Source organism: Neovison vison, chromosome 14 (genome assembly GCF_020171115.1).
Source record: "Neovison vison isolate M4711 chromosome 14, ASM_NN_V1, whole genome shotgun sequence".
NCBI classification, from domain to species: Eukaryota; Metazoa; Chordata; class Mammalia; order Carnivora; family Mustelidae; genus Neogale; species Neogale vison.
The window spans coordinates 12108828-12123706 of record NC_058104.1 but is presented as its reverse complement, the minus strand read 5'-3'; the positions used below and the strand labels follow the sequence as shown (position 1 = coordinate 12123706).

At 46.6% G+C, this 14879-nt stretch overlaps 1 protein-coding gene across 6 annotated transcripts in view; it reads right to left on the bottom strand.

The window, feature by feature from the left end:
• GTF2I (general transcription factor IIi) overlaps positions 1-14879 on the bottom strand; it is a 99947-nt gene that overhangs the window by 20844 nt on the left and 64224 nt on the right. For all 6 annotated transcript variants that reach the window (XM_044234211.1, XM_044234214.1, XM_044234212.1 and 3 more), the window contains 4 exons: positions 13854-13919; positions 10066-10249; positions 7159-7217; positions 6093-6164 (listed from right to left, as the gene is read on the bottom strand). In XM_044234211.1, coding sequence (XP_044090146.1) covers positions 6093-6164; positions 7159-7217; positions 10066-10249; positions 13854-13919 — 381 coding nt within the window. The remainder of the gene's footprint in view (positions 1-6092; positions 6165-7158; positions 7218-10065; positions 10250-13853; positions 13920-14879) is intronic.

Below are 14879 nucleotides of genomic sequence, written 5' to 3'. Positions count from 1 at the left end.
AAAAACAAAGTAAATTCTGGAAACATACACACTAACTACGGAAACAGCAAAGGCAAGTATGAATGGCCCGTGATCAAGAGGTAACTTCTGGTGGAGGGAAGCTTCTAGATTCGAAGACCATCTTAACAGCTCTACGATCTTGTAAGAGCTTTTTCAGTATCTTTGAGAAGAAATAAACAAGGTAAGAGAACTACCATAGGGAATAAAGATAAATAAATTACATATTACTTTGTCAAATCATCTGGAGACCGACTTTGGCTGCTACCTGTGCTCTGAGTGTGAGAATTCTGTTAGTGGTTCCTACACAGTTACTACTTTTTACTTATACTGCAACGGTGAGATGAATGTTCTTTATCCCAACTACATGAATGTGGTATTTTTTTTTAAAGATTTTATTTATTTATTTGACAGACATAGATCACAAGTAGGCAGAGAGGCAGGCAGAGAGAGAGAGGAAGGGACGCAGGCTCCCCGCTGAGCAGAGAGCCCGATGCGGGGCTCGATCCCAGGACCCTGGGATCATGACCTGAGCTGAAGGCAGAGACATTAAACCACTGAGCCACCCAGGCGCCCCAATGAATGTGGTATTTTAAAAGTAGCTTCTGCAAAGAATGCATGGAATGGAAATAAAAACAGCAGGCAGAGACTGGTTTAGATTAAAAGCAGCTATCAACCAAAGCTACTGCTTGAATTTTGTTTAGACCCAGATTCAAAGCAAAACCTTTATCTTTTTTTTTTTTAGGATTTTCTTTTTTTTAATTGATTTGACAGGCAGAGATCACAAGCAGGTGGTGGGTCGGGGAGGGGGGAGGGAAGCAGGCTCCCCGCTGAGCAGAGAGCCTGCTGCGGGGCGGGATCCCAGGACCAAGATCATGATCTGAGCCGAAGGCAGAGGCTCAACCCACTGAGCCACCCAGGTGCCCCTCAAAGCAAAACCTTTTTTAAAGGGACTTTTCCAATGAACGAGGAAACTCACAGACGGAGTGTCCAAGAGTGGGTACAAAGAACGGTTAATTGTGTCAAGTGTGACGAGGACGCGGTGCTCGTCTAAGAAATGAAAGCTCTGTCGGAGGCGCGTGGACACAACATAAATGCTGCAGTGCCTGCGATGCGCTTCCTGTTCCTCCCGAGGGGGAAAAAACAGGAAAAGATGAACAGTGTGGACAATCTTCATGATCACTGATTCTGAAAAATGGGAACATGGGATGGGGCTCCTGGGTGGCTCAGTGGGTTAAAGCCTCTGCCTTCGGCTCAGGTCATGATCCCAGCGTCCTGGGATCGAGCCCCGCATCGGGCTCCCTGCTCAGCGGGGAGCCTGCTTCCCCCTCTCTCTGCCTGCCTCTCTGTCTACTTGTAATCTCTCTGTCAAATAAATAAATAAAATCTTAAAAAAAAAAAAACGGTACATGGGAACGCATTGCACTGCCTTTCCAGTTTTAAGCAGGTGGAGAATTAGAATTTCAAAGTGTAAATGTGGCATCTGTAATCCGTGCTCTGAAGCCGCTCCAGGACAGAGCTCTAGGAAGGAAGGTCAAGGCCTTCCAGTTAGCTTCCTCCTTGTGTCATGAGCTCTGAATCCGAAGGGCCCAAGTACAAGATCCCTCTCTTGCTCGTCTCCTTTCTAAAAAAGATTTTATTTATTTACTTGTCAGAGAGAGAAAGAGCGCACAAGCAGGGGAGCAGCAGGCAGAGGGGGAAGCAGGCCCCCCACTGAGCAGGGAGCCCCACGCACGGGCTCAGTTCAGGACCCTGGGATTGTGACCCAAGCCGAAGGCAGATGCTGAACGGCTGAGCCACCCGGACGCCCAGGACCTCTCCGCTCCGAGTGAAGACTGTGTAACTGGAACGCACACAGTGTGCCGAAGACCATGACTGTTGAAAGAAACACTCCCTCAAGAAATACGGCAGGGCCTTTCACACCGGGGAGAAACCCACAACACAACTGGATGCATAACAGAATAACAATTACAGGGGAAATACGGCCAGGAAAGACACAGTCATGACGCGAATGGGATTCCTACGAAATACAAAGGGATCAAGCGCTGGAGTGGAGATATGAAGAAAGAAGTTACGGGGAAAGGGAAGGTCAGCTGCGAAAGCTGGTCGCCAGGGAGGCTTCCTCTAGAGAAAACAAGCCCCCTCGCTCCCTCGTCCCCTCCTGTCCACAGACCCCATGCCACCCTCGGACACTTCGTACTCACCGTGGCTCTGCCCTGTACCTCTCCCCTGGTGTCTGGGGGCGCCCCACTGCCTTCTGCTCTACGATGTTCTCAGCACCTGGCGGCCAGGTGTCCACGGGTGCAGAAGGCCTACAACTGACTATTTTGACAAAGCAGTGGAAGGAACCTTCTAGACTTAGGATGTTTGACACTTAAAATGTAAGCTTTCCCCCACTTTCCCTTTTAGGAACCTTAGAGGAAGCAGCAACCCTCTCTACGGTACTTACAGTCCTAGACTCACCCAAGGCCAAGAGCAGAAACAAAGAACCAGACTTTTACTGTTGATAATGTAGCGACAGGTAAGCTCTTACTTCTTTTCTTAGCTCCGACACGAGGCCAGAACATTTCCCATTGGCTCCCTCTTATGGGAACGAGTACATGGGCTTGTCCACAGCCTCTCCTTTCCACAAGGCCAACGTCAGCTCGCATGGCAACCATCAGAGGTGCCGACAGGTTTGGCCGACTCTTTTCCCAAGTTCAACTTCCGGAACCACATGGAAGGGCAAAGTTTAAACCTGTTCATGCAGATCCCCGTGGGCTCTGACGACACTACGGCGGCGGCCTCCATCTGACTCGTTTCACTAAATGCCTCGAAAGTACAATGCCCTTTCAAGTGGGGAAGACACTTTGGTTTCTCACTTATTAGCTGATTTCTGACCAGACAAACTAGGAGGACGGAACTTGTCACTAAGGCCCTGTACTCACACTGGGTAGTCGAGGCCAGGGATGAGGAGAAAATACTTAAAATCCAGACTTCTCCCCACTGCCTTCCACTGCCAGGTCCAGAGCACAGCCAACATCAAGTGCACAGATTCTGCAAACAACACACCAGCCATGACCTAAGCTCGCAGCTGCCATCCGAGAGGTACCCCAGAGCTGGTTTATTACGTCTAACACCCAGTGCCATGCACCCCTCTCGGAAACCACGGGCCAAGTAAGAATCATCAGCCAGGAGACTTGGCTTTTTGGGCGGTAAAACTCAAATGGCTTCTCCCGCAGAGCAGGAAGAACCGCTGCCGTCCTTGGGACTGTCCGCGCCGGCTGTCACACTGCCCTCCACGCAGCCTCCCCCGCGTGGGGCAGCTGGGGCGCTCAGGACGGCCTCTGGTCTTCTCTACCACATAACGGCACGAGGCCACACGCCCATGCGTCCGTGACACAGGCCTGTTCCCCAAGTATCCGGGCAGCACCTGCTCCAGCACTAAGCACAATTCTAGCAGCGGCAAGATGCGCAAGATCTTGGCCGGCGCTGTAGGGGAGGCAGAAGACCCCCATCCGTGCTTTGAAGAGCGAACACGGGCTGACACAGGATGTGCTCCGAGGCGTGCGGCAGACGGGCCGCCCAGTGAAGACCTGGCCAATGAGGCTGCACTGGAACGGAGATAGAAACGAAAAGGAGAGGCACAAAAACATGAGTCCCAGCAAGACAACACTCCCCAGGAGGGCAGGACCTTCAAAAATTAAAGGACAAAGGGGCGCCTCAGTGGCTCAGTGGGTTGAGCCACTGCCTTCGGCTCAGGTCATGATCTCAGGGTCCTGGGATCGAGTCCCGCATCGGGCTCTCTGCTCGGCAGGGAGCCTGCTTCCCTCTCTCTCTCTCTGCCTGCCTCTCTGCCTACTTGTGATCTCTGTCAAATAAATAAATAAAATCTTAAAAAAAAAAAAAAATTCAAGGGCAAGGAGACAGTCATAGAGCCAGTCCGGAGTGAGCTGGGGGACAGTCCACGAGGTGACATTAGAAGACAGGGTGGCCACGAGCAGGGACTGTGGGGTTCATTCCAAAAACAAATGGAGGCCGTGGAGTAGAAAACAGAAAAGGGACTTATGGTTCTAATGATATTAAAACCTATCGGCTTTGCAGCACCAGCTTTGACAGTGACAGTGTAAGAGACAGCAGCAAAGAAGAAAAGGGTAGGGCTCTGGGCTGAGCTGTAAGTCCGGTCAGCAGGAGGCTTTGTGAGAATCAAGATATCCAGGGTGACTCCCAGGGCTCTGGCTAGACAACAGGGGAGAGGGTGGTGTCCCCGGATGGTGGGGGAAAGGAACATGGTTACAGAGGGAGATAAAGATCCTAATTCAGGGACACCTGGGTGGCTCAGTGGGTTAAAGCCTCTGCCTTCGGTTCAGGTCACGGTCTCAGTGTCCTGGGATCGAGCCCCGGCATCGGGCTCTCTGCTCAGCAGGGAGCCTGCTTCCCCCCCCTCTCTCTGCCTGCCTCTCTGTCTACTTGTGATCTGTCTGTCAAATAATAAAATCTTAAAAAAAAAAAAAAAAAAAAAAAAGATCCTAATTCAGACATGTGAAGTTGGCAGAGGTACCAAACAGGTGGGGAAAAAATAAAGTTCTGAAGTCAAATGAGTGTCCAGGGCTAGCAGCTTAAATGCAAAAGCCATCAGGAAACAGAAGAGATGGGAGGGAACAGCTGCCGAGCGAGCACGGCAGGGAAGCAGGGAACGGACTCAGGACGGAGCCGCCAGGCAGCACTCCAAGCGCAGACTGACTAGAGGGAGGTGCCATCAAGAACAAAGAAGACAACCAATGACATGGGAAGAAATCAAGAGTTAGCCAGATTCGAAACTGTCCGTATAAATGGTTTTAACCGTGAAAACAAGCAGCAGCAGCAGCACAGCCCGGACTGACAGACTGCTGAGAAGCACAACAGAGCAGGGTGGAGTGGCCCAGGGTAACAAGAGATTCCACGGCGACAAACCAAACCCAAGTACAGGGACATGTTTGGGGACGCGAGCCGGCAAGGCCAGGGAACAAGAGAAGAATGGGGGGCATACCCCGTTTTTGGACAACCAGCCCTCAGGGACAGGCTGTGACCCAGGCCTGCTGCTACAGAAAGCCACACCAAGTGCTACAGAAGGGGCCAAAGACAAGGGACTCCTGGGCCGCAAGGGGCCTGGCGCTGTACCAGCAACACTGGGTCAGAGTCACTCGGGAAAGGAGTTCATGCTTCCGCCGTACGGCCCCCTCCCCTCGGTACGGGTCCACAATTCTGCATGATTAACACATGTATATTCACCGATGAAAGAAAAGTCAGAATGGCTGCAAAGAAACAGTCCAGAAAGACAGATGCTGGCAAGGCTGCGGGGAAAGGGGAGCCCTCCTACACTGTTGCTGGGAATGGAAACAGGTACAGCCGCTGCGGACAACAGTACGGAGGTTCCTTAAGAGCTACCCTACGACCCAGTAATTTCACTACTAGGGATTTACCCCAAAAATACAAATGTAGGAATCCAAAGGGGCACGTGCACCCCAATGTTTATAGCAGCAACATCCACAACAGCCAAACTGTGGAAAGAACCCAGGTGTCCATCGACAGAGGAGTGGATAAAGAAGATGTGGTGTGTACAAACACACACACACACACACACACAATGGGATACCACTCAAGCCATCAAAAAACTGAAATCTTGCCATCTGCAATGACATGGATGAACTAGAGGGTATTACGCTAAGCGAAATCAATCAATCAGAAAAAGACAATTATCGTAGGATCTCACGCGTGTGTGGGATTTAAGAAACAAAACAGGATCACAGGGGAAGGGAGGGTGGAATCAGAGTCAGACAAACCATAGAAGAGTCTTAATCACAGGAAACAAACTGAGGGCGGCTGGAGCACATGGGGTGGTGGACGGGGTCACTGTGACGGGCATGAAGGCAGGCATGTGATGGAAAGAGCCCTGGGTGTCATGGAAGACCAATGAATCACTGACCTCTTTTTCTGGAACTAATACATACATTAGATGTTATAAAGGGGAAAAAAGAAAACGAGATGTATCATTTCACGGTATTTACTTTCTTAAAAGCAAAATTTGGAAACCTTACTCTGTAATATACTTTAGTCGTGGGGGAAATCAGACTCACCAAATTTTTTGCAGAAGAGCTGATCTACCATTTTTCGCAATTTGGTGATCCTGGCATACCACTCTTCCTTCACTGTAAGAAGAACAAACACACAGACGTTCTCAAACTGGTCGCGTTACTAAACCAGGTCAATTACGTAGTACGATTTTTTTCCAAGTTTATTTATTTAAGCAATCTCTACACCCAACGTGGGGCCTGAACTCACGACCCTGAGTGAGCAGGAATCGCCCCTTAAAAAGAACATCTGTTCTTTTGGAGATTTCAGAATGTGTTTCTTAAAACCATTGCTGACACCGACTCGAAAGAACGACAACAGATGAAACGATGACAAAATGGAAATGAGCAACGAGGCGCGATTTCACAGCTCGAGTGTCCGGACCACAGCTCGGAGAGAGCAGAGCTCTGGCCCCCGAGCAGCCGCGGCGGCTGAGCTCCGCGATGGTAAATGGACGGACGGGATGACGCTGGCGGTAAACGGAGGGACGGGATGACGCTGGCAAGCTCTCCGTCACGGCAACCTAAGTGACAGGCTTCCCGTGCTCCACCTACACCGCCAGGCTCCAGAGCCGACAGGAGTCAGAGAACACGTCACAAGTGTGTTTCTCCAAAACGCGTCTCACAGACAAGTGATCATACCCACGGCTCTGTGTTCTAAGAAGTCAGCCCTCTTATGTCCCGTGGACAATGACGAGGGAGGATTCAGGGGACTCACGCAGACGTGGGTGACACACTGATTCACCGTGCCCAGTCACAGACTCTGTGTCTCGGAAGTGGACGAGCTTAGCTCTCTCAGTTGGCCCAGCGGTGTGAGGGCTGCACTTACTTAAAATGGATTATTAGGAAGAACCTTGAGTTTATCCCCAGAACAGAACAGAAAATACTATTTCAATACTGTGTATTTCTTGTATATGATGTTGTGATTTGATGTACTTTTTTTTTAAAGTAACTTCTATAGCCAACAAGGGGCTCGAACTGACGACGGAGATCAAGGGCCGCCGTGCGCTCTACCGACTGAGCCGGCCAGGGCCCCCCTGTGACAGAGTCTGAAGCGAGACCGGAGACCTACCTCCGGAGGCCGGTTTATCGAGCTGTAAGTCCTCCCGTGTTGAATTCAGAAGTTCATGTCTGCGAGGTGAGAACAAGTACCAAGTGTTTACCAGGTAAGATTCAGCAAAAGTAGCAACTACTAGTGCCCATGTGACACTCAGTCATGAGGACCCGCTTTAAAAAGACGAGAACGTCTGAACTGCTGCGCACAATTAAACTCTCATCTCCGGAGATTTCTAGAGAGTAATCAAACCAAACGGTAATGGCAAATTGTTTCATAAGGTGCATCTTGGAACATGGATCCCTCACGGAAAGAGTTCCCTTTGCAACTAACCAAAAGATACCCGATCACAGCGTAACACCAAGGAAGGGACCACGAAACTACAATGACATCCTTTCATTTTCCTTTATACTCAAGACTACCTCACTTCAACACATCTATAAATTGGTTTAAAAATCCTAACTATATTTCAATACTATCACATCTGTGAGACAGATTACATGTTTTTTTATTTAAAAACTGCCCAGAAAACCTAATTTCGAGATCACAGCGTTTTCACCATCTAACTTAAACAGCACATCACTCCTTTCTGGGGTAGTGGCCTGAAGTCAGAGGGTGCTGGCAGAGGTGGAGACTGGGTCAGAAACAAGAATGACCCTGGTAACAGCCATCTCACAAATGCCGGAAACCAGCACAGGACTGAATCAATAGTTACAGACAGTGTTTAAATAGTATTAGTGAGCTATAAATAAAACATCTGCTAAACTCTGTAGAATCATCCTTCTTTTTTTTTTTTTTTTAAAGATTTTATTTATTTGTCAGAGAGAGAGGGAGAGCGAGCACAGGTAGACAGAATGGCAGGCTGAGGCAGAGGGAGAAGCAGGCTCCCTGCCTAGCAAGGAGCCCGATGTGGGACTCGATCCCAGGACCCTGGGATCATGACCTGAGCCGAAGGCAGCGGCTTAACCAACTGAGCCACCCAGGTGTCCCTAGAATCATCCTTCTAAAACAAAATATATCCACCAAGATGAAGCACCTTCACCTTTAGAGAAGGGCTTACAAGTCCCTCTCAAGGGGCCCCTGGGTGCGCTAGTCAGTTAAGAGTCTGTCCTCGGCTCAGGTCATGAGCCCAGGGTCCTGGCATAGAACCTGGGATAGAGGCCTCCCTTCTCCCTCTCCCTCTGCTGTCCCCCCGCCCTCTCCAATAAATAATATTTGAAAAAAAAAGTCTCTCTCAGGGAAGAAGAGGGCTTCCATGACTATAACTAAGTGTACTGAAAGGACTTAAACAGGACGTGCGCATGAAGTGTCCCACGGCAGGCTTGTGCAAACACTGCAGCATCCAAACACTTTTATCTACTCTAAGGTTAGCAGATACTGGCAGTAATAGGTACGTTAAAAAATATATATAATAAATTCTATATAAATAGAATTCTTTATATAAATTCTGTATTTTACTTTGCTATTTAAAAATGAATTTAAAACCTCTAATATTAAGAGCACAATTGAATAAAATGACAGTGCAAGAGAGTTTTCTTAAAACAAACTTATTCATGTAGTGATGTGTAGGGGGAAGGGGATCCTTACTGATGGTCCTTGGCGAGTGACAGTTGTAGAGCAAGCCCATTTAGCTGACAATTCGATTTCAAGAGGCCAATAGATCTCACAACTAAAAATTTATTTGCAACAAGGTCCTATCTGGGGAGGACAGCTCACTTCATTATGTTGAGGTACCTCTTGGGTCTCTTTCATGCTTAGTTAAATCTTAAAAGCTGTCATTCCCTTACTGAATACCAACACAGACAGAAGCGTGCTTGGCTGTCATCTTTGAGAGAAGTGGTTGTTAAATTCCCATTTTTTTTTTAGCAGTTCCACAGTGTTCCCAAAGTAAGGAAGCTGAACACTTCTGCAAATGATAAATACTGTTATTCCACTACTTTTTTTTTTTTTTTTTAAAGATAGATTTATTTATTTATTGGTCAGGAGAGCGAGCGAGCACAGGCAGACAGAATGGCAGGCAGAGGCAGAGGGAGAAGCAGGCTCCCTGCCGAGCAAGGGGCCTGATTGGGACTCGATCCCAGGCCGCTGGGATCGTGACCTGAGCCGAAGGCAGCTGCTTAACCAACTGAGCCACCCAGACGTCCCTGGATTTTTTTATTTAAGGTTTATTTTATTTGACAGCAAGCGAGCGTGTACAGGGGCAGGAGGCAGAGAGGGGGAGAAAGAGACTCTTCAGCAGACTCTGTGCAGAGCCCAAGGCAGGACTGAGCAGAAACGGAGAGTCAGAAACTTATCCGACTCCACCACCCAGGAGTCCCTAATTCGACGACATTCATTTCCTTTACTGTTTATAGTTCAAGAGATCTCAGGAAAAAAGTTTAAAAATTAGTTGTAATATACACACAGTTCAGAAAGATTCATTTCCAACACAAGGACTTAAAATGAAAGCCGTGGGGCGCCTGGGTGGCTCAATTGGTTAAGCCTCTGCCTTCGGCTCAGGTCATGATCCCAGGGTCCTGGGATCGAGACCTGCATCGAGCTCTCTGGTCAGCAGGGAGCAGGCTTCTCCCTCTATCACTGTGTCTCGCTCTGTCAAATAAATAAATAAAATCTTTAAAAAAAAAAAATATTTTACTGATACATTGATCCTCTATTCCTTTCTTCAGGAGACTCAGCAGAGAATCGGAGAACAAGACTGACAGCTCTACATCAATCACACATGGGCAAATATTCATGTTCCAGAAGCCAAGTCTGGACATGACTAAGAAAATCCTGTCCACAGAAACACATTAAAATGTGGAAAATAAAATAATATATAACTCAAATTTAATTAAAATACAGCCCTGGAGGTTAATGAACATTTGACAATAGTATAAAAAAATGCACTAAATGAAAACAAAGACAAGAGTCCAAAGGGAGTCTTACTTCTTTATCACAAAACGAATCCTTTCCTTGGCCAGTAATATCCTCTCAAGGCGAGGAATTCCGTAAGTAGACGGCCTTCTAAAAGGAATTCCTTCCGGAAGTCCTTCTACATAAAGATCTTCAACGTGCGACTGGAAAAGAGGGTATGGGATCGTCACAGGACCTTTGGCTTTTATAGCTTGAGCTTTAAGGATAAAAAGAGAAAGGAAAAAATCATTAATTGAGACAGGGATTAGCAGCACAGTCTGTACAACAGAGTAATTCAATACGTACTGCTCTGTAACTTTTATGACTCTACTTTTGCTTCTGTTTTAACTGAATCAGAAGAAAAGCAATAGAAGGGAACTAAAAGAAAAAGAACACCAACGATGCAGGTGCTCCCCCCGAATCTGCGATCAAATAATGCGTTATTTGGGGGTAATGCCAGATGCAGCTGGACGTTCCACTGAAATTTAAAGAACATACGATCCAGAAAAACATACCGGTTCACATCAGCTAAACAGGAAGACAAGTCGTGTTTTTCAATGATAAACACTGGTGTAAAAAGGGATTTTTTAAATGAAATTAACAGAAGCAGAAGATCTTCCTGAACTGTGAAGACTCTGCTACAATTTATTTGTCCAAAGGTGAAATAATGCGGCAGCTGCAAAAGGTCAAAAGCCTGGGGAGTCTCCGGATTCCAGAATAGTGAGAAGACCTCAGCGATCGGATCAAACAACTTACAAAGGGTCAGATTCTCTAAACAACAGGGCACCGTGAGAATCACTGGGCACCACAGGCCATGTTTCCAGGTGTGATAATGGAACCGATGTCAAGACGATTCTCTCCCTTCACCCAACTCCCGATTTTGCATTGTTTTCAAGTCAGCCTTAAAGCTGATGTGGGGCCTGAACCCACGACGCCAAGAGCAAGAGTTGCCGGCTCTCCTGCCTGAGCCAGCCAGGCCCCTTCAGCTCCCCCTTCTGAAATGTGGACATCTTAGAGCTGAAGTGACAGGACGGCCGGGAACTGCAGTTTTAAAGGTTTAAAGAAAAAAAGCATCGGCTAAGTTCGTCCCCAACAGAGGCACATTCGCAGACACCATCAAAATTCCGCAGTTAAACCTTCTGAGGCGGAGTCAAGGACAGCAGATGTTCTAGCACCGCAGGGCAGGTACCTACCACATCCTTCCAGACCTCTCCTTCACGAGCACAGCCCCGCCGAGGAAGCAGCCTTCCAGCGGGTGTGCCGCAAGGACAGCAGATGAGCTACTGACCCGGCCACGGCCCCTTTTAGCCCCAAAGCAGGACGGACTCCGATGGCCTCCCCTTGCTCCCTCCTTCTCCCGCAGGAATCGCCCTGCATCAGAACAGCCGCCCTTTCTCACTATCCTTGATGCTAAAGTCTGTTTGCTAAACAGGAGTGCGGGTGCTGACGTTTCAGGGGACCGCGGTACACATTAATACCGGCTACCTTACCAGCCTCTGTTAGACACCCTGCCGGTGAAAATCCTAGAAAATCCTAGTCATGTAACAAAGAAAACATCTTCCCCTAAGGCTATCACCATTAAAATTGTTTCCATTGGGGCGCCTGGGTGGCTCAGTGAGTTAAGCCTCTGCTCGGTGGGGAGCCTGCTTCCTCTCTCTCTCTGCCTGCCTCTCTGCCTACTTGTGATCTCTGTCAAATACATAAATAAAATCTTAAAAAAAAATGGTTTCCATTTGTAAAATGTGAGTATTGTTCTTACACTCTCACAATAGTCGGGAAACACTGTTTTCTTTTCTTTTTTTTTTTTTTTAAGATTTTATTTATTTATTTGACAGACAAAGATCACAAGAAGGCAGAGAGGCAGGCAGAGAGAGAGAAGAGGAAGCAGGCTCCCTGCTGAGCAGAGAGCCTGATGCGGGGCTCGATCCCAGGACCCTGAGATCATGATCTGAGCTGAAAGCAGAGGCTTTAACCCACTGAGCCACCCAGGCGCCCAACACTGTTTTCTTATATGCAAAATAATGCGATAAACCACCATCACAACAAAAGCAAAAACATAATTTTTGTTTTCCTTTATGAGAAGCACTGAGATTTGTAAAATTGTTCTAACAGTAAATTACTTTTACTCTAAACAGTACTACAGTAACTATATAATAAAGTATAAACAACAAGCACCATGTACTTACGGACCACCAAATACAGATACTACACTGTCTTATCTTATCAAATCTCCCTAACACAGCCTCAGAGAGGATGAAGACAAAGGGCCCCACATTCTGTCCCCCGAGCCTGTAGCCGTACCAGCGCCGAAGAGTGCCGAACATAGAACAAGTTCTGGAATTTTCTGCTTTAAAATGGACCAAGTAAGATCACAGGAAAATGCCAGGGCTACTGGAGAGGGAAGGCCACTAGGAGAGCCTTAAGTAGAAGTTACTGAATTTGTTACTGAGTTTACTCTCCTTCCGAATCTTCACAGAGGGTTCGGCTGTCATCCACGAAAAATGGTACAGGAACTACCTCTTCAAGTTGAGTAAATAATGCCAGTGTTGTCTATCATTTAAGAACTTCATTGGGGCGCCTGGGTGGCTCAGTGGGTTAAAGCCTCTGCCTTCGGCTCAGGTCATGATCCCAGGGTCCTGGGATCAAGCCCCACATAGGGCTTTCTGCTTCGTGGGGACCTGCTTCCTCCTCTCTCTCTGCCTTCCTCTCTGCCTACTTGTGATCTCTGTCAAATAAATAAATAAAATATTTAAAAAAAAAAAAAGAACTTCACCCACAGAAACTCCGTGAGTGGGAGAGCACTACAAAAAAAACAATTTTCAAGTGAACATTCAGTATAATCAGCCCATTTTCTAGACTGTTAGTCCACTGCAAAGTTAAGCATCCTCCAAATAATGGGGTGCCTGGGTGGCTCAGTCATTAGGCGTCTGCCTTCGGCTCAGGGCATGGTCCCAGGGTCCTGGGATCGAGTCCTGCGTCTGGCTCCCTCTCTCACTCCCTCTGCTTGTGTTCCCTCTCTGGCTGTGTCTGTCAAATAAATAAATCAAATCTTTTTTTTTTTTTTTAAGATTTTATTTATTTATTTGACACACAGAGAAAGATCACAAGGAGGCAGAGAGGCAGGCAGAGAGAGAGGAGGAAGCAGATTTCCCGCTGAGCAGAGAGCCCTACACAGGACTTGATCCCAGGACCCTGAGATCATGACCCAAGCTGAAGGCAGAGGCTTTAACCCACTGAGCCACCTAGGTGCCCTAAATAAATCTTTAAAAAAAAAAGAATCCTCCAAATAAAAACACAGTTCAAAGAAGGTTGCTATTTTTAGGTGTTACCTACTTTAGGTAATACATACCAACTGGTAGTAACATGGTGCTTGTTTTTTGATCACTATTTAAAGACAGATTTAGGATAGAATAATAAAAGGAGACAAGAATTAACTTCGATCAGTAGTCCAGAAAATAAGGACACAAGATGAATAATGGACTCAACCGAGCAGATGAAAAAATGACTCATGAAAAAGCTCATCTTCAATTCGATAGCCAAGATCTGGGACTTTGCAAAACACTTGTACATAAACTCCCAGAGGAGCTCTGTAAGGGTTAAAAGAAATGGTAACTGGTAATCCGAGAAGAAAACTTTCCCGAAGCTTCACAGTCATCTAGGCGACAAGGTTTCTAATACCCGAACAGGCGCTCTCCACGAGCTTCTGAGGGACCGGTAACTTCACTGAGAGAAGTGAACTTTCTTACACTGCACGAAAAGTAACCCCATTGTTGAAAGGCTTATCGACAAACGAGTGCAAGAATTTCTGAGTTTAGACCTACCGTATTTTCTTTCAAACAACTCTTCCACTTGTTTCCGTAGATCAGTAATTCGAGCATTCCACTTCTCTGAAAAATTGAGAGTTCCAATTACATCTGAACACTAAACCCCTGTCTGGGGGCACTATTCTACGACAGTGACCCAATGTCTATGGCTTATTTTCTCCATAGTACATCCCAATTGTGCTTATGTGAAGTCCTCTCTACGCCGAGGAGGAGTCTTGAACTCATGACCCCAACCAAGAGCAAAAGTCGCACATCCTAATTTTTAATAATCCAAACCCACCTATGTAATGTCACTGCTTTCTTCAGCATTTCTTAAGAATTGTGCTGCTCAGAATTGGTCCAATGAGAGGTTATAGAGGCGTTTTTAAAGTTTATTTTCGAGGTACACCTGGTGGCTCAGTCAGAAGAATGTCCAACTCTTGATCTTGGGGTTGTGAGTTCAAGCCCCACGTGGAGGTACGGATTACCTCAATAAGTAAAAAATTTTGAGAAAAATAAAGTTTATTTTCAGAACACTGAGTACCTTCTTTTTAGCCTGAGAATGTCTAAGAAGGTCAGAAAAGACTACTCTAACTGAACAGTATAAAATGGAGGTGTCGTCAAAGGTCATTCAGGAACCCGTCTAAAACCTAAGTTGTGGAAATCAGTATTCACGTATTGTTGAGTGCTGAGGAATAGAAATACATGTAAACGTACTACTATCTACCAAAAAATCCAACTTATATCCAGTATTTATGACTATGACAAATTAAAATACCAAAAAGCTATTTAGAAAGTGTAGACGTTAATGTTCTACCTATTCAAAATATGGATTGCACATCATCTGCCCCACTGAAGACCTGTTTAGTCCGTTCAAAAAGATACACCATCTACTGGGGTTTGGGTTAGAGTAACTGCTGCCAGTTACACAGAACAAGAAAAATCAAAGCGTAAAATAGGAAGGCTTTAAAGCTAAGAAAAACGACTTAATTACGGAGTCATCAAAACTGATTCTGAGTCGATTCACTGTACTTAACATCGGAC